This window comes from Hyperolius riggenbachi, chromosome 3 (genome assembly GCF_040937935.1).
Source record: "Hyperolius riggenbachi isolate aHypRig1 chromosome 3, aHypRig1.pri, whole genome shotgun sequence".
Taxonomy (NCBI): Eukaryota; Metazoa; Chordata; class Amphibia; order Anura; family Hyperoliidae; genus Hyperolius; species Hyperolius riggenbachi.
In genome coordinates this window covers 279999269-280019606 of record NC_090648.1, presented here as the reverse complement: position 1 = coordinate 280019606, position 20338 = coordinate 279999269, and the positions used below count along the sequence as shown (strand labels likewise).

Below are 20338 nucleotides of genomic sequence, written 5' to 3'. Positions count from 1 at the left end.
CTGTGCAGGTGATTGGTCAGTAGTAAAATGTTATATGATTGGGCTCTGTGATCCATGTTTTGTATATAAAGCTGTGTTTTTGCGATTTATAACTTGTATCACTCACAGCACGGCTTGACAAAGAGGCGTATGCCTCGAAACGTTGCATATTTATGCTGTGATACTTTGATGAAATAAAAGAGCATAAGATTATCTCGGATGGTGCCGGCTCACTTCTTTGCAGAGAGGAAGACAAGAGAATATTGTTAGTAGAGTGGAGATTGCGTGTATGGTGGTATCTGGAAATAAGTTTATTTAGATAAGAAGGAGCTAGGTTGTAAAGAGCTTTGTAGGTGAGAGTCTGGGTTTTAAATTGTATCCTTTGTGTAAGAGGAGAATCGTTTGTTAGAGTATCAGAGTATCCAAGTCAGGAGTTGAAAGGTAAATTTGGGTATAGTCAGCACATAGGTGATTTTGGAAGCCAAAGGAACTGATAAGCTGACCAAGACCATAAGCGTTGATAAAGAAAAAGAGAAGTCTGATCAATGCCCTGGGGAACACCAACAGTGAGGGGTTGTGGAGAGGAGGTTGTGCCAGAGTGAGCAACTCTGGAGGTCCTATCTGTGAGATAAGAGGAAAGCCAGGAGAGAGCAGGACCCTGAACGCCTATGGATGTCAGGATTTAAAGGAGAGTGTGGTCCACTGTGTCAAAAGCAGAAGAGAGATCTAGAAGAATGAGAATAGAGTAGAGCCCTTTAGATTTAACAGTCACCAGGTTGTTGGTTACTTTGTGTAGGGCAGATTCGGTTGAGTGGCTGGGGCAGAATCCAGATTGGAGGTCATTAAATAGAGTGGTGAGGTCACCGACTAAGTCAGGGTAGACGTGGCACACAAGTAGTTTGAAAGAGAAAGGGAGGAGAGAGAAAAGGCAGCAGTTGGGCAGGTAAGAAAGGGTCAAGAGAAGGTTTTATGAGTATAGGCTTTATGAGGGCTTGTTTGAGTGTGGATGGAAAGATGCCTTTGGTGAGAGAAGGGCTGAAGAGGGAGGTTAAAGTAGGTGTAATAGTAGAGGATAGGTGAGTAACAAAGTGAGGAGGAATGGGGTCCAGAGGGAATGTAGTGGGACGAGATTTAGAGAGGTGACAGTGAGTTCAGATAGTGGTGAAAAGATGGTTAGGGAGGATATAAGGTTTGGGGTTGGTATGGAGAGAGGAGGCTGCCAGGTGAAGCTTTTTCTGATGTTGATTTTTTCGCTAAAGGAGAAAAAGTCCTTTGTCTGAAATGCAGGGAGTGAGAGGTGGGGGCTGAGGGAGAGAGTTGAAGGTAGCAAAGAGTAGTTTAGTGTTGTGGGACTGAGAGGAGATTAGGGAGGAAAAGTGTGAGTGTTTGGCTGCTAAGAGGGCCGGTCTAAATGTGCAGAGCCTATTTGTAACTCTGTAAGTGCTCAGGCAAATCATTCTTTTTTCCAGCTCCATTCAGCTTTCTGGGAGCAGTGTTTAGACCATGGAGGAGGGAGCCACATGGTCAAAGGCTGAAGTTAAGTGATAATGAGAAACTGCTCAGGGTCAGTAAAGGAGGGTAGAGTAAGCAGAGGATGCAGAGAGGATGATAGTGTTTAATGGTTGAGTTTGTGAATGTTTCTAAACTAGTGTATAGAAGTCTGCCATGGAAATGTGCAGGAACTGGAAAGAAGGTTATTGACTTTGAGTACTGTCACAGGAGCCCTAGTGGCTGACCGCACTTAGCCTTCTAAACGGTGCCAGCGCACAGATCGTGCGAACTCTGGTCGCAGTCAATGCGCAGGAATCGTTAAGAATTAGCCGCAGACAACTCAGAAGGGAGCCTGTGAGACACGGGTGATTACAACTTCACCCACTGGTTCAGAGTAAACTGCCACCACCGCGGTTATCATGGGACCGTGGAGCCCACTAACTGACTGACTAATCCTGCGAATAAAACGGTTTAACACACGATATTCTGTCTAGCCAACAACAAACAAACAGTAGCGTATCTTCAGAGACCCGGGATCAGTTCTGCGTGTGCTGATAAGCAGGGTAGCGGACAGTGAATGACTTGGAGAAAGTCGTTTATTCACGCAATATAAATAATTAATATATACAGACAATTATTAAAATCACAATTATTAAGACAGTAATAGCCAGTATAAAAAATAAAAGAAGGGAGAAAAATACTTAGTTCCTGGAAAGATGTCCTTTTTGTGGGAAAAACAGAGTTCTGGGTTTCAATCAGAGTTCAGACCAGGTGGATGCCAGCATATCCTCAAGCTGGCACCTGATGAGTTCAAGGTGTTTTCAGGGTGGAGGACACTGAGTTTGGGTCCTCTGCCATTCTTATGCCCCTGCTTCAGTAGGAGGGAGAGGGCGGGGAGCCATACACCCCCTTAGAAGATGAGCCCTCCCCTTGTCCTGGGGGCTAGAAATCATATCTACCCATATATGGGCTCTATCTCACAGAACCATTTTTAGGTCTGTCTCGATTTACCCAGCGCCCTGATACCAGACATGAGGGGTGGGACCCCTGTGGTATCATCAGGGCATTTTCAAACTGCCTAAGGCCCGGTTCACATTAGCGGTGGCTATCCGGAATCGCCGTGCCGGAGCCGCACCGCATGCGGAACGGACGAAACGGACGCACGGCATAGCAATGTAAGTCTATGCCACCGTTCACATGCGTCCGTTTCGTCCGGACCGGAGCCGGATCCGGACTCCGGCGTCCGTTCCAACATGCGCTATTTTTTGGTCCGGCTCCTCCGGCAGCCGTATCCGGGGCGGAGCCGGACTGCACCATCCGGCCAATACAAATCAATGAGAACCGGATAGCGCACAACACACTGGCTAAAAATCCGGATTTTCTACCCCACTTCCTATGAGGATTGTTGCGGCGATATTGGATCGGGGACACATGGGCAAGCATTTTGGAGTGGAGCAGCACGAGGTGGAGATGTTGGCAGCATGTTGGAGGTGGAGGTGAGTGCTAAACAGCGGAGGGCCTGATTCCACAGGTCCCCCTTCTGCTGACCTCCCAGACCCCAACATTTTTTTTGTTTTTTACGTAACTTTTGCCAAACGGATCCGGATCGCATCCTGATGAACACCTGATGCAACCTGACCGGATCCGGATCGGATCTGGATCAGAACCGTACGGATCTGATCCGGATCCGGTCAGGTCATCCGGTCCGTTTGGCAGACAACCGCAAGTGTGAACGGGGCCTAACTGGCAGTCCTTACCTCAGAATGTTCTGAAACTTCCTCAGAACCAGCACCGGGGCTCATGCTACACTTCCCCCACGTTTGGCGAAGCTGCCATCTCAGGAACCCCAGAAATATGACAGATCTGGGAAGTTATGGATATGCTATGAGACTCAGGTTATTCCCAGGCAAAGGCTCTTTGAAGTTTGGAGCAGCCAGCTAGGTGTCACCTCCCCTGCTGGGAGGGAGCCAGTGGGTCTGGCTTCCCCCCAACTAGATTGCTTCTGCCATGGTGCTTGTCACCTTATACCTGATGGATGGGCCATCAGCACAGCTTGAAGCCAGGGACTCTCTGGGCCCAGGCTCATTAGCATATCAAAAGAGCCATCCAGCCTTTAGGATGGTGCTCTCTCTCTGCTAAGAAAAGGACTTCAGCTGCCCCTACACACTCAACCCAGATTGTATTGATTTGAAGCGCAATCGATGCAGGGAATCGAGTGCGATCGCTTTTTCTTCACGGGCGGTTCCAGGACGCGCCTGCGGCCCCGCAACCGTCCGTGACAAGTACGTTATAATCAAACAGTTGGTGGGAAGTTGTTTATGAGGTTGGATAGGAAACAGCATCATGGACCTGGGGGAGCATCATGGACCTGGGGGAGCACTAGATTATGGCAATTCGAAAGTAAAAGGGAGAATAGACTCTGATGAGGGCAAAAGGAAGTGGGGGTGGAGGAACAGTTCTGGGAAAGAATGATGCCTATACCCCCACCATGTTTATTACCAGGTCTGTGTATGTAGGTAAACTGTAGGCTGCCATATGACAATTCAGCAGGTGAGACAGTGGCAGAGGGAAGAAACCATGTTTCAGTTATTCCAAAAAAAGTGAGGACATGTGAGATAAAAAGGTCATTTATTTATTTATTTATTGTATTTCTAAAGCACCAACATATTACGCAGCGCTGAACATTAATTTAGGTTACAGACAATATTTAGGGGTAACATACAGCAATATGACAATACAGGAATACAAGAAAACCAGATCACACAGCCCAGTATGAGTACCAGGTAATGCTTAGTCAGTCACTGGATGGAGCATGGAGATTAGGCAAGTTAGGTTCGCTCAGATGCATAGCATGGGTTCACAGTAATGGAGGTGCATGATCAGGTAGGACACAAAAGGAGGAGGACCCTGCCCAAGGCTTACAATCTAGAGGGAGAGATATGGACACGAACGGTAGGGGACCAGAGTTTAGCTGTAGGTTTAGAGCACTTGTAAGGGGTAGTAGGCCAAAGTGAAAAGGTGAGTTTTGAGGGCTTTCTTGAAGATGTTGAAGGAGGGGGCTGCCCTAATGGGTGGAGGTAGGGAGTTCCATAGTGTTGGAGCAGCTCTTGAGAAGTCCTGAAGGCGTGCATGGGACTGGGTGATGCGGAGGGCGGTTAGGCAAAGTTCATTGGAAGAGCGGAGTGAGCGGCTAGGTGTGTACCTCTGAGTAAGATCGGAAATGTAGGTTGGACAGGTTTTGTGGACAGATTTGTAGGTCAGACACAGTATCTTGAATCTGATTCTGGACTGGATAGGAAGCCAGTGGAGGGATTCTAGGAGGGGATCTGCCGTGGTGGAGCGATGGGAGCAGTGGATAATTCTGGCTGCCGTATTCATGATGGACTGCAGTGGGGCTGTTCGGGTCATTGGGAGACCAGACAGCAGGGCATTGCAGTAGTCAAGCAGGAAATTATGAGGGCATGGATGAGGAGTTTGGTGGTGGCAGAAGTCAGGAAAGGGCGAATCTTACAGATGTTACGAAGGTGGAAGTTGCAGGACTTTGTGAGGTTTTGGATGTGGGAAGTGAAGGAGAGTGCGGAGTCCAGGGTGACACCCAGACAGCAGGCTTGAGAGGTAGGGCGAATGGTAGTGTGGTTAACAGTGACATGCACATCTGGGAGGTTCGTGGATGGCCGGGGTGGGAAGATCATAAATTCCGTTTTGTCTAGATTTAGTTTCAGGAACCTAGCGGACATCCAGGAGGAGATGGCTGATAGGCAGGAGGAAACCTTGTCCATGGTAGTGGTGGATATCTCAGGGGTGTGGAGGTAGATCTGGGTGTCATCTGCATACAGATGATAGTTAAAACCCATGGAGAAGATAACCTTGCCAATGGAGGATGTGTATAAGGTCATGGATAAGTTCCAGTGTGTTATATACAGAGTGTGCATTCCATAAGGCACCTGCTATGTGAGGGGGACGACTGGGGGTGCGAGATATGTGAATAAGGTTAGTTGTGTGAGGAGAGCTGTGGGGTGCGAGGCAAATGAGCAGAGGAGACTTGTCTGTGGAGAGGCTATTGCCCAAGGTTAGGCGATATAGCACCAGCTGCAAGTAGGAGGAGAAGGGAAAGTACTGTATTTGCAGATGAGGGTGGGATTTAAATGTTGCCAGGGAATGTTTAGAATTGCAGGGGGGGGGGTTGAGTTTTCAAGAGAGAAAGAAGTTTGTGACAGGCTAAGAAAGGTAAGGAGAGAAAGGAGGGTGAAATGAGTGTGGAGTGTGCTACACTGGAAGGGTGCATGTATGGTAGCTATGTTGCTTACAGGTGTAAGCCAGGAGGCAGAACTTGGAAAAGAGCAAGTTGGAAATGTGGATGCTGTTAAGGCCCTGTTCACACTTGCGGTTTTGTCAAAACCGCACCGGATGTCCGGACCGCACCGTATCCGGACCGGACCTGATCCGTACGGTTCCTATCCGGATCCGGTCCGGATCCGGTCCGTTTGCATCCGGTTTCCGTGCGGTGTGAACACGGTTGCGGTCCGGATCCGGTTTCTTAAGGAGATAACAACCTGTAAATACCTGGGGTCTGGGAGGTCAGCAGAAGGGTCTGGGGTCATTGTTGGAGACAGGTGGACGTGTGGAGACCATCCGTGGATACAGAGACTGCAGTTGGGACCATGGATCCAGGCATTTTTCGTATACCTGGGAATTCTCTGTTGTTCGCCTCCTCGTTAGCAGACTTATATCAGACATGTTGCTGCCTAGAGCTCCAGCATGAAATCGCTGCTGCCCCACTCTGTGAACTCCATGTGGTCCCCATCCAAAATGCATAGGAAGTGGGGTAGAACGTCCGGTTTTTGTAGCCAGTGTGTTGTGCGCTCTCCGGTTCTCATTACTTTGTATTGGCCGGATGGTGCAGTCCGGCTCCGCCCCGGATACGGCTGCCGGAGGAGCCGGACCAAAAAATAGCGCATGTTGGAACGGACGCCGGAGTCCGGATCCGGTCCGGATCCGGTCCGGCAGAACGGACGCATGTGAACGGACGCATAGGCTTTCATTGCTATTGCCGTGCGTCCGTTCCGTCCGTTCTGCAAGCGGTCCGGCTCCGGCACGGCGATTCCGGACGGCCACCGCTAATGTGAACCGGGCCTTAGACACCAGGAATGATTCCTACCTTGAATGTAAGCTGATAGTGTTGTGGCTGAAAAATATGAAGATAACACAAGTGATTCAGAAAACCGAGACCTGGGTTGATTAACAATTGTCTGCGATTATGTGGTTAGTGTTTGCCATTCTGACCATGGTTGTGTTACATCATATTAGTCAGTATAGCGGAGACATTTATAAATTAGAGGTGATGGATCTGCAGCTGCCTGCAGCATTTACACTTGGCTCTAGGGTGACTATGATGAGACATAGAAGCCTCCTATTTCAAAGGACTCTCAGATATCTTCCCCCCCCCCCCTCTTCCACAAAGGTAAGGCGTATAAGGGTACATACGGTAAGTACGCCTTATTCATTCCAATAAATAGGTTAAAGTAAAGGCACTTTATGTCCCCTGCTGTATTCCTCTTCTAACAAGTGGTTCCGACTGTTATCCTCAAGGGTCATCTAACAACATTGATAGAAGACCCTTTCCATTGTTCAATATTCCGCTAAAGTCAATGGACTTTAGTAGAAAATCGCTTGGTTTGAAGGACTGTTCATGCAACCGTTCGATGTTGGAAGATCGACCGAGGAATGATCATTCTTTGGCAGAGTTCCATAATCTAAACTTCCTGTGGGTACTTGGCTTTTGACACTACCTAGGACAACACAATACTGTACTTAAAGAAGAACTGTCGTGAAAATCTTAAAATTTACATTCATACATTCCTACATCCATTCATACATACATTCCTTTTCTGCTATGTTGCTGTCACTTACAGTAGGTAGTAGAAATCTGACATTACCGACAGATTTTGGACTAGTCCATCTTCTCATAGGGGGGCTGTCAGGGTATTCTTTATTTTTAAAAACACTTAGTGAATGGCAGTTACTCCTTTCAACTGCCAAAATAGTGTGCAGCGAGCAGGGGGGCTGGCCAGCATCTTTGTACAAAGATTTTTCAGGGAGTGTCTTTATAAAGAATAAAGGCCATGCTGAGAATTCCCTATAGAGAGATGGACCAGCCCAAAATCTGTCAGTAATGTACGATTTCTACTACCTACTGTAAGTGACAGCATCATAGGAGAAAGGTAATTTATGGCTCATTTTACTCTGGAAGAAATGTACTTCTTATTTGTATGTGTTTTAAACTTTAAGATTTTCACGACAGTTCCTCTTTAAGGAAAAAGCAGCATAATTATTTTTGAATCTTCCACCAGGGCTCCCTGTTGCTCTATTAATCTGAAAAAAATCTGATTCCTTCCTGCTAAGTATTCTCATTGGTCAGATGAGATCATTTGGTTAATGAGAAGTCATGGTGGTAAATTTCAAATATGGTTTTGCTGTAGGACTAGTGAGAATCCTCCTCAGGAAGATGATTTGAAGCTGATTTCATATATGTCATGCAACATACAGTACTCATTATGGGCCTGATTCATTAAGCTGCACTGCTATTGCAGCACAAGCTTAATTACACCAATGTGAGCTACATAGGTGTGCTCCTAAATTATGTTCACACGTAACTATTTTGTGGCTGCTGCTTCAATGCACCACAAGATTCGAAGTATCACAACCGCGGCTAATAATTAGCTAATTTAGGAGTGCACGCTACACAGCACTACCGCGCATAGCGTGACCCTCTTTTTAGCTCGTGTTGGTGTCATTAAGCTTGCGCTGCTATAGCAGCGTAGCTTAATGAATCAGGCCATTTGTGCTATATATACAGCAATGACCAGATAATTGAAAATACTACTTTTTCTCCATGTGAACACATGCAAGGATATAATTTTCCCTCACAAACTGTCCCATGAGGGTTTTAATATTTAGGAAAAGGGGAAAGAAGTACCTTGCAAAAAGAAATGGCAAAACCGCCTTACTATCTTGATTACTGTACTTGCAACCTCTGGTCACTAGAACTCTTCCATGTTGCTATAAGTCTTTCTTTAAAGAAAGGCTGGAGAGAGACCTGCATTCATTTTATTTGCATGTCCCACTGTTTCCCACTGTGCATGTGTGTCTGTGAAGTACATTTATTTGACAGCCTATGTGGTGCACAGACAGCCCTGGAAGTCCACAGTTTCTGCACATCACAGTTGCCAACTTGTGAGCAAGATGGGATCGCATCCAACTTACTGGTCACGGTCGCCCTACGCCAAGGATCACAGATTGCAAACCTTTTGCTTAATAAATTAAGCCCTATCCATAGTAAGCCAATAAAATATGAAGATAATCAAAATAACTACATTTCTAGATGCTGTAAAGGTACTTAGCAATACCTACTTGCAGCCTGATGAACATAAACAAGTACAATATTTCATCACTAGAGCAACTACTGAAAGATCCTCTATTGTGTCATAACAGATACACACTTATTTGGACTATTGCTCGAATATTAGGAAATAGTATACATGAAAACAAAGGTGACCACGTGAAAAACATAGACAAGACCTTGAAGTGTACCTGAACAGACTTTTCACATGGAGAGATAAACTTGGATACATATAGTACCAATCTTAATAAGAACCTGTCTGTGTTTATTTTTTTTTACATTGCAAGGGTAAATAAACTAGTCCTTTTTATGCAAACGAGGTAGTCAAATGTAGTGGCTGCACTCCTGAAAAGTAAGCAGAAACTAAAGCACTTCTATCTGACTGAATAAACACTGATGCTAAAAGTATAGTGCCTAAAACTTCTCTTTGGGGGGAGCAGAATGAACCACATTTATGTCACACTATTTAAATTAAAAATGACAAACATGATAAACATGAGACTCTAGGAAAAAAATCTACAGTATTTAACCATTATAGCAAACCTGAGGCGGTTTAAAAAATAAAATAAAGTGAAATACTTACCTAAGAAGAGGAAAGCCTCTGGCTTCTCTAGAGGCTTCCCATGTGCTCCTCAAGACCACTGCTGCTTCCATTTACCTAGGTAAATCTAATTGTATTTTTTCTAAACCTCCCCAGGTTCACTTTAAAGGGCAACTGAAGTGAGAAGAATATGGAGGATGCCATATTTATTTCCTGTTGAACAATGCCAGTTGACTGGCAGGCCTGCTGATCTATTTACCTGCAGTAGTGTCTTAACACTACCAGTAACAAGCATGCAACTAATCTTTTCAGATCTGACAATAATGTCAGAAACACCAGATATGCTGCATGCTTGTTCAGGGCCTATGACTTAAAGTATTAGAGGCAGAGGGTCAGCAGGATAGCCAGGTCACTGGTATTGCTTAAAGAGAAATTATTATGGGAGCCTCCATATCCCTTTCTCTTCAGTTGTCCTTTAACACTGAATATGCAATTACCTATATGTTTATTTTCAGTTCAGGTTCGCTTTAAAGAGAACCTGTACTGAGTAAAAATATTGAAAATAAACACATGAGGTAACTTCAAGTGAACATTACAGAGTTACCTTGCCATCAGTTCCTCTCAGAAGCTCACCATTTTCTTCTGACAATAATCCCATCCAGTTCTGACAATATTTTGTCAGATCTGAAATATATCAGTTGCTGTCAGTAAAATATCAGTTGCTGTCAGTTATAGCTGAGAGGAAAACGGATGTACCAGGTAATGTCCATGTTTCCCTATGGCTCAAGTGGGCGATGTTACAGTTTAACTGTGTGCTGACCAGAAAGCTGTTATGGGGTAATGGCTATTTTCAAAATGGAGGACGGAAAATTCCCTTGATCATAGTGAACAAATAGGACGCGGGACAGGAGAAAGACACTGAGGAGTAGACTACATGGAAGGTAAGTATGACTTGTGTATGCTTATTTTGACTTTTATTTTCAGTACAGGTTTTCTTTAAGGTTGGTATGTACCAGTAGGTAGTACAAGTAGGTGATCACTGTTATAACAGTTGGAAAGTCAGTTTAGATATGGCTTGGCTGGACATCTGTGTGAATATGTCCAGCTGAACTTGGGAATACAGTATGCGTTCTTACCACCAGCTCTGTATGCAACAATCCACTACATGATTACGTCACACTTATTGGAATTTGCATTTCTGCATAGTTTTCAGCAATGGTAAGGTAAACTTGGCAAACTATCTCGATATTCCGTCATTAAATTACATTTAGTTCTAGTGCAAGCTGAACTTGATGATGATCTGCACATCAATGGTTATTGTGCTGTAGTATGTCAACTACCATGTATCTGTTTATAGGTGACTGCTGGATTAATTTTGAAAGAAAATAAATATGCAAAACAGGAAAACAAATACTTTACAATGCTGTACTAGTTACTTGTAAACTATAAATGGTTGGGATTGTGTATTTTCCCATAAACCTAACTAATGTGCATTGTTCCTTGATGTAGAACTGTTAACAGAGAGCCTTTGTTCTAGCCATTCATTATGACAATTCATTAATACATGCACATCATGACCACAAGTGCTTCACTCTGCATTATGTATGGGGTTCGTTAAACTAATTTTTATACAGCAATCCTGCCCAAGCATAAATGTATAGTGTGTTAAGTTATGCATTCCTAAGCCTATGAGAATGGCTTTTCCTCTGAAGTTCCTTTAATATGCTTCATTCTCACAATGAAAACCTACAAAAGTCTTCAATGTGCTCCTAATATTATGCAAAAACTCCAAATATTTTTCATAATGCTTACAGTTTTTTTTTTCTTTTTTCCCTTTTTCATAATGCTTAGTAAAGTGGAGAGAATGAAACATTTGGACACAGTAAACTACATCATAAACAACACCCAAAGATAAAGAGGGACGATGTTACCACAATCTACAATTTTAGTACAAACAATATATATGTGGCCACAAACAAAACAAAACAAAAATAGCCATTTCCATAGACACAACAATCTACAAATTTATTTCACCCAGTAAAAAGCTCCCTAAAATACACACGCACGCACGCACGTCTCATAGGGAGTCCTAAAAGCCTAGTGGTTAATGATGAGTGAATGTGGCCCTTTTCATTTTGCCACAATTTATGCAAATGAGCATAGTAGTGTAAATATATGGGCAAGAAAAAACATTTTCAAGAAAGTCCAATTTTTTTGTGAAAAAGTGTACGTTAAGTAAATCCATGATATTTTCATAGTAATATCGAGTGAAGCCAAAACACACTGTGCATTTAGAAAGATTGCAGCTGAATTCTGGTGCAAGATATGGCCGGTATTGAAAATATCAGTAATATCTACATGTTCTCTTCTCCTCACACCTAACATTAACCGCCTCTCTGTCCATGGCTAACACTAACCCCCTCTACACTAGCTTTCCTCTCAGCTATATTGTAGCCAAAACCTTTCCTACACCCTCACACTAACCCTCCGACCCCACCGTGAGCTCAGCTAGCGTATACCCGAAATCACAACCGATCTGACTGGCATTCCTACCATTATATCAGTTCAGCTACAGTGTATGATAGCAAAGAGCCAATGACCAAACTAATGAGTACCCCATGTTCAACCAAACAACCACCTCATCACTAGTGGGATGGTGTATGAGCTGCTTCTTGGAGGGTTGATACTCTCGCCAACTGCATTATATTCAGGTACCAGAGGAGAGCTCATCCATTAAATTTCTATGGGTAAATCCCCGGGTGATGTACAGCAGAGAGGAACTCCTATGTGGCTCACCCATTAAAGCCAGGTTCACCTTAATGGTGGGGCTTTCATATTGAATGACCTGGACCCTGTGTACATATCAAAATACCAGGTATCTGTAGATATGTATTGAAACTACACTTACATGGAGGACAGGCAGGAAATCTATATATAGGAATAGCACACAGTCTGTTTAAATGAGGAGGACAGGCTTCATGATTCTTTACACAGCGATATACCATATGATAGGTGTTGAGTCAAGGTGGAGAACTTCCAATCAGACAATTTTTACAGTTTCCAATATTTCCACCACCAGTTAGCATTAGGCATTTTAGGCAGACTTCCCATGAGACAGGTGTGTGTGTGTGTGTGTGTGTGTGTGTGTGTGTGTATATACTGTATATAGGTTTGTGTGGGCTGGTTCACACTGCAAGAGCTTTTTAAGCGCTAGTGATTTGAAAAGCTCTTGCTAATGCAATGCTATGGGGATTTTTTTTTTTTACAAGATTACATCACACAATTGAGAACACACACATAGCATTACATTAGCAAGAGCTTTTAAAACCACAAATGCTTACAAAAAGTTTTGTAATGTCAACCAGCCCTGTGTGCGTTAGTGTTATGGGTTTTTATAGAGTGTTGTATATTGGCAGTAATCATTATGGGCATTAACTTGCAGTTATATATTCTTAAAGCATTATTGCTTTAAGTAGACAGGTATTTGTTTAACTTTCCTTTCCTTAATGTGTTTGGATTATATCTTAGACAAGTGTATCAAATGGACGTGCCAATTACATATACATCACACCAGCACTTAAACATACTGTAAATGCACTAGGAAGAGTTATAACTTTAACATGTAGTTAGGTGAAATATTTTTAGGATGGATTCACACTGTGCGTGTTACACGCGTTATCATGAGTGTGAACTGCTATGGAGACTGGACATAGACTTCAATTCAAAGGCTACATGCAGCGATTTAGAATAATGTGATCAGTTACAACCCAGAAGTGTGAAAAGCCCTATAGAATTGTTTGGGCAGTGAGTTTGCATGCAGAATGATGCTGCAATGCAACAAATGTAATGTGAAAAAGCCGTTAATAGTGACATGAAAAGCTATAGGAAGGCCATGTAACTGGCACTAGAATTCAGAGCATTCCAGCAGAAAGGAGAGCATTTCAGATGCCTACATTATCACAGAAATACTGTCAGGTCCATAAATATTGGGACATGGCCACAATTCTAACATTTTTGGCTCTCTACACAACCATAATGGATTTGAAATGAAAAGCAAATACAAATAGCACACTTGAAATGAACTCTGGACCTTTCATCTGCTCATTGTAATTGTGGTAATGAGGAAATATCACACATTTTATCTCTGACAAAGGACAACTTGTGTTTCATAGGCTCTTTCCTACTTCCTTGGGTTAATAAACATGCCCACACTACAGTTATTTGGAGGTGCTTGGCTTCACTACTGGGCTTTTAAGGCTCTCTTGTTGACATGATGAAGCAGGAAATGACCAGTGAAATGCACTTTCATTGTATGCAATATAGTATTAAACCTTTTTGGTTGCCCATGTTAGAGTTTAGTTCCCCGCTTACAATCCGTTACACACAGTGCCGTGCGATCCTCCTGCGGCAGGAGCAGGGCTGTGGAGTCAGAACAATTTGTGGGTACCTGGAGTCTGAGGTTTCACAAACTGAGGAGTCTGAGTCAGATGGTTTTTGTACTGACTCCACAGCCCTGGGCAGGACAGCCCAGAGCAGGATGATCGCACTGCACAATTTCCCTTTGCATATTACCCTGTGACATAGTGAGCTGACTGGGTAATATAGTAGGTCCGCCCCCTGCTCAGTGAAGTGCTCCCTGCTGAACAGGAAGTACGACACTGAAGTTTCGTTGCTCTTCACCTGCACGCCACAACTACGATTAAGTGTTCACTTATTGTATCACCATAGACTTGCATAGCTGTGGCCATACACTGCAGTTTCCTGCGCCCTTGTGTTGATTTGACTACTTCCGTTGCACCACACCACATCGCCATAGTGTGCAAGTCCCCATAGACTTACATTGCCCTCACAAGAGACTTGGGAGCACAGGGAGTAACTTCAGCGCTGTCAGAAGACGGAGCTGACCTTATTTTTAAAACACAATAATTCGGCTTCCAGAAATTGCTGGAAGCTGAATTATTTCATTCCCCACCATCCATGGCGGCCTGGGGGGAATAGTATTTTACACGGCCGGGACTTGTGCTGTATATACTGGCTGTATCCTGCGCCCAAGTCTCCCGCGCCGATTCCTCTCGTACGCTCTGATTCTCATTTACCTTGTTCCTGGTTACCGCTCAGGTGCCCATTATTTGTGAGCACCCATTTGTTATCTCTCTGTTTTCTCTCCCATCTAAAACCACACTAGATAGTTTATTGCTGCTCATGTCCTTGTTTCTTTTGAGATAACTCCTCAGGATATTCACAAACAATATGGAGCGGAGACCCGGACAATGTTTTTTTAATTTTTTTCTCATCTAAACAGAGTGGTGAATCGTTACAATCTAGGCCATCTTTTATAGTTGTTGTGTCTCCACTGGATAAATCTCCTTCACTTCCTACCTTGAGGGACACACAAGATGAAAAAGTATCTCCCCAGTGGAGAGAGAGGCTGCAAAAAAGCCTGGCAGAGTTTGTAACCTCTCTCACAGGAGAATTACCATCATGAGTGACATCACTAAAGGTGAGGAGAGGATTCCCAACGGGGATACAGGCAGTGATAAAACCAAAATGACTCTTCTAACCCTTTCAGTGCTGTTTAAACTAAAAATGGGAATAGCAAGTAATCTGCACTGCCAAGCAGGAGTTTTACAAATAAAAGCAACTCTACACTGTCTTGGTCTGCTCTACAACACTGTGATCTTGCGTCACGTGAGATAAACTCCATTTAAGTATAATTGTTATTTGTTCTGCTTAATCTGTTAAATGTTTCAGTGCCTTGGGGTTATTTTGTCCCAACTTGTTTTCAATGAAATAGATACCAATGTAATAGCTCTCAGAGCTGTTAAGCTAATGCCGTAGAACGGAGGTTGTACCAGATATCACCTGCAGGATTGCTGCAGGTGAAAATGGATCAGTACAATCAAGACACATTACTCTCATTAGAGAGATGAGGGACACAGAGACGGTAACTTTGCTCATGTTTATAAAGTTAAAATCTAGGTTTAGAAAATGGATACAGACAAGCTAAATAACCGACAAAAAAATCAGCATGGATGACTAAGTATTGTTAGGAGCAAATCCAAATGTCTATTGTATGATTAGGGGAAAAATATACATTTTTTTCTATATGCGAAATAACAAATATGGATGTTTGGGGTCATTGTGTTAGGAGTTTTATTTTTCTTCAGAATCAGCCCATCAGCCAGAGGTTTGGTGTATGTTCTGAATCTACAAGTGTCTGCATGATTTGACCATGTGTATAGGGATAGGCCTTATGACGACTGGTCAAGCCTCCATCAGTTACTGCAATCTCAATATGCACAGCCACCAAAGGCCCTGACGACGTCTGTCATATGAGGCAGATCACTTAACATTGCATTTAAAGCATTTAATTTGCATAGATTTTGACACTATAAATATGTAACAGATGTTATAAAGCAAACAGTGTTGAAGGTGTGAGACAAGGAATCACTGACAGAAGACACACATTGCAAGTCTGAGCCTGAAGAATGTGGGGGGAAAATGTACATTCCAGCTACATGTTATACATCAGATATACAGCACAGTGTGAAAACTCACTTTCTTCAAAGCTATTATTTCCAATTAAGTTGGATTCTGCCATTTATTCTATACTGTCACAATGTAAATACAAAATATGCAAGCTTCTGTTGGCAGTGTTGACCCCCAATGACACTGGTTTTTGTTTTCCACTCAAGCAAATGTGAATGACAGTGGACTGTAGCCAGTAAGCTGTGAGCTTGGCAGAGCTGCTGGGTGAATGGCAAAAAACTGGCACTGATGTAAAGCCAGTCACTTTTAAATAAGGAACAAATATGCATGGCAACTGAGAGCAGGCAAACAGCTTCAGCAGTCCATATTTTATTTCAAAGCTTAGACAAGACTTTGGCATCTTTTCACCAACGCTTGCCCAAAATGTGGAATGCTAACACTGCTGTAACATAGCAAATAAAATTCATAGTTGATTCATAACATGTAAAGGGATGTGCAAGACACAGTCTATGAGAGTAAAATTAAAATAGCTGTATAAAACTATAGAAGAGTATAAAAGAAAAAAAAAAAAAAAAATCATTTTCTATCAATATGGATTTGTAGTAAAGGAAGCGACAGGGATATGGAGGCGGCTATATTTATTTCCTTTTAAACAATCAGTTTCCTGGAGTCCTGCTGATCTTTCGGCATCAGAAGTGTCTTAAACACACACCTGAAAAAAGCATGCAGCAAATCCAGCCAAACATCTGATCTGCATGCTTGTTCAGGGTATATGGCTAAACGTATTAGAGGCAGAGGATCAGCAGGACAGCCAGGCAATGTGCATGGTTTAAAAAGAAAATAAATATGGCAGTCTCCACATCCCTCTCACTGCAGGCGTTCTTTAAATTATGAGCCCCAGCATTTACTGCCAGCCTCAGGCTACATAGAATTTCTCATGCGTGGCAGAACTCAAGGACAGGTATGTGATCATCCTAAATTCTGGGGTGTGCATGTCCTGCCATTTATTCTTGTCACTGCCACAATTTTGATTAATACGGGTATGTGATCAGTTTGATTAGGTGATAGATTTGTAAGGCCCTGTAATCACTTCCTGCTTTTCCCTACACAGAAAACAAAAGCTTCACATGAGTCTAACCAGTAAATCAGAGCCTTACAAACCTATCACCTGATTTAACAGATCACATGCTTCCCTAGGACTTCTGCTGCAACTGTAAATAGCTGTACATAGTTTAAACCTTTGCCACCTGAAACAATCTTTCCAGATTGTTTTGGCTGGCAGTTTTGGAACCATTGCTGTACAAACATACTATGCGGTTCCTGGCCAAACAACAGGTTCTGTTCCATGAAGAGGAGAGAGGGGAGGATATGCAGAAAGGAGCTTGAGAGCACCTCTAGTGGTAAAAAAGGATTGGGCGTGATTTTCCAGCATGTTCAATTGCCAATGAGTTCTTGAAGGACACTCCAGCATAGTAAAAGTTCCGGAAACTATCTTCAATTATTACTTTTTGGATGACTTAATTAGCATATATATGTACAGGTCTCAAATCTCGACATGCTGGGATTAGTAGGTCCATTCCATTAGGACAAATCAATAATGTTATTCATGGCAGAACATGCTGATACTTGTTGGTTCACAGCAGCAAGAAAAAAAAACAGGTTTCCTAACTTTAGCAAAGATCATGCAAATTAAATATAACCGTTAAAGTTAGTAAAAAGTTAACTATTTTCTACACCCAGTATTTACACTGTCGATCAACTCAGAAGTGATATTTTAGTTTCTGTAGTTAAGCCAACAACGGTGTGTTAAGTCTGCAAGGAAGTGAAATCCTGGCACTCGATTTCCCTGACCAGCACACTAGACATGGCGAGAAGGCCCTCCTCTTTCTGTTGAAGTTTTATTAGTAAGTGGTGACACCTGGAAACAAGTTTGGTAGAGACATAAGGTACAATGCAGGAAGCTCGTTTCCCACAAGTTCCAAAAAGGTAGCGGTTGACCATACTTTGGGTGGTCTGACCTTTCTATCACAATAAACTTAACAACAAAGCTCAAGGTGAATTAGGGTTAAACAGACACTATAAAATAACCACGTAATTATAAGTGGCAGATGCCTTACAACCGTTATAGTTAATGTAAGCTAGTGAAATATATGATAAAAAGGCATAATTACCTCAATGTATGGTATTATCTTGCAAGAGAAGTCTTCCAGCAGCCATTTTTTTGTGAGTTCATGAAATATAACCAAAGGAAGGCAGAAAAAGATGATCAAAAAGTCCCAGAATGCCAAATTTGCCAACAGTGAATTGGAAATACTTCTCATGTAGTAATTGTGGCAAACTATGCACATTACTGCCATGTTGCCCATAATGCCAATGACAAAAATGATAACCGATAAACACATGACCGCATAGGCACCGTAGGAATCTTCCGTTATTGGATAAAATGGGTTCTTTATGTGCAGTTTCTCATTATTTGTTGTGTTTTTTGGAACTAAAGCTTGATTAACTTCCATGTTGTCAGAAAAGAATTTCAGATCATTTGTGGCAAAGGGAACCGATCCGTTTAAAGACAGGGCGTGCGGTTCTGTCTCTTTTCCTGGATTTGAGCCTTGTTGGGTTTCATTCAGGTCTGCTAAGAATTTTTTTTCATTACCGGTTTTATTAGACTTATTGCTGCCTTTCTTCCATAGCCACTCATAAGTTTCTCTTCTATTCCTAAGATGCATGCTACTCCTGCCTGCATCCTCCATCTGCTGCTTAGGTGGATCAGCAGTGTACCTGGTTTCCATGGATGTGTCGCTCACCTCTCTGTGCTGCCATGGTAAGGTGTCAGATTGCACATTTGCTGTTGGAGTTCTGTCTGTATCTTGCCTGTCATTTTGCCAGTGCGCCTTCTGTTCAGTCCATGCGGGTTCCTGAGGCTTATTTAAGCTCTCGTGTATAAATTTACAAATAATACTTCTCAGAAAACCTCCACGGAATGACTTCTGATGAACAGTTCCATTGCCTGTCCTTGTCACATAAACTTTGCTAGAGTAGGATGATAGATCCTGGCACCATCTTGCCCCATCTCCTTGCACAGGGCTTAGATTATCTTGCAGTTTCTGGTTGCTCACCAAGGTAGCTCCAAAGAACAAAAATATGGTGTGAAAAGATAACTGCATGGTGCAAGAAAAACATTCAGTCAAAAAAGAAAGAAATTGTCTCTTCCTCTCATGTCACTTGATCTTGCTGTGCTAGACAAAAGCAGCAGGTAAAGATATGGTGTAAATAAATACACTCTTTCTGGTTTTAAGTTACACTTTTCTTTACAGGTGTAGCACACCTGCCTGTGCTAAATCATAATGGAAATGAGACCGCGGTTCAGTGCACTAGTCCTGTATAGCATAGGTGTTAGGAGGAGGAAAAGTTCAGCTAGCTAATGCTGTACAGCCACATAAATATGGGGACTCCACCCTTTTTTGTGCCACTGTCTTTGTAAGAACAGTTAGCTGTACCCTGGCTGCTCATTTAGCTTTTCTTTCTTTGCTTCATTGCAAATAAAGAGAGAGACATAGAAGGCTTTTTTCCCCTCCTAATAATCACAAATGAAAATAATCCCTCGCCGGCTCACAGTAAACAGGTTGCAGGGATGTCATCGGATCAGATTAAAGGCTGGACATTAAAAGACGTCAAGAGCAGCCATTCACGGAAAAAGAGGCGACAATTCCATTGGCTTTTTCCTTTGTCTGGGCAATGGCTAGGAGAGGAGAAGGTGAAGCTCTTTTGGTTGTCAGGTTGCAGGAAGAGACAGACCTTTGCCTCTGAAAGCTGCTTCTCTTCGTTTGTAATGCTGCTGTCACTGCTGTGCATGGAGGAAAGTAGTGAAGAGCCCCGCCTGCAGGGTTTACAAGACTATTCTCTGCGCCTGTGTGGGGTTGTAAACGAGACAGCTTCTCTCCTCCCTTCTATACTGTATCTCTCCATCTAATGTCACTCCACACAATTATCACACCTTGCTGTGTACCCACACGTGTGTCTGTCTGCATTCACCTGAAACAAGCAGAGGGGAAGAGTTAACAAGACTTGAATTCTACTCAGCAACACACGTCTCCCTGAAAATTGCAAACAAAGAAAAATTTTCCTTTACCTCAGTATAGTGTAGTAGAATTAGCAGCAGCCGTGCCATTCTGTCTGGGCAAAGCAGACCTAGTGAGGCTGACACAAAGGCTGTGCAAGAGGAGGGGGAGAGGGGAGACTGAGCAGAAGCTGTTAATGCTGCAAGTAAGATCTAGAAGCAGCTGCTGGAATTCTTTCCCATGGGGGGGGGGGGGGGGGGGGAATTCACTGCAGTAGTGAGTGAAGTGATGTTACCCATTTCACGTAATATACATAAGGAAACATGAAATACAGGAAAAATTGTAAAGTGCGGCAATTGCTTTTTCTCTGTCAACATGGAC

The 20338-nt window shown here is 43.0% G+C and overlaps 1 protein-coding gene across 1 annotated transcript in view; it reads right to left on the bottom strand.

The window, feature by feature from the left end:
* GPR37 (G protein-coupled receptor 37) overlaps nt 1-20110 on the bottom strand; it is a 41575-nt gene extending 21465 nt beyond the window's left edge. Inside the window, exons 1-2 of the mRNA XM_068276372.1 lie at nt 20029-20110; nt 18071-19931 (exon numbers count right to left, since the gene is read on the bottom strand). Of these exons, the coding sequence (XP_068132473.1) occupies nt 18071-19063 (993 nt within the window). The 5' untranslated portion in view covers nt 19064-19931; nt 20029-20110. The remainder of the gene's footprint in view (nt 1-18070; nt 19932-20028) is intronic.
* Nucleotides 20111-20338: the final 228 nt, after the last annotated feature.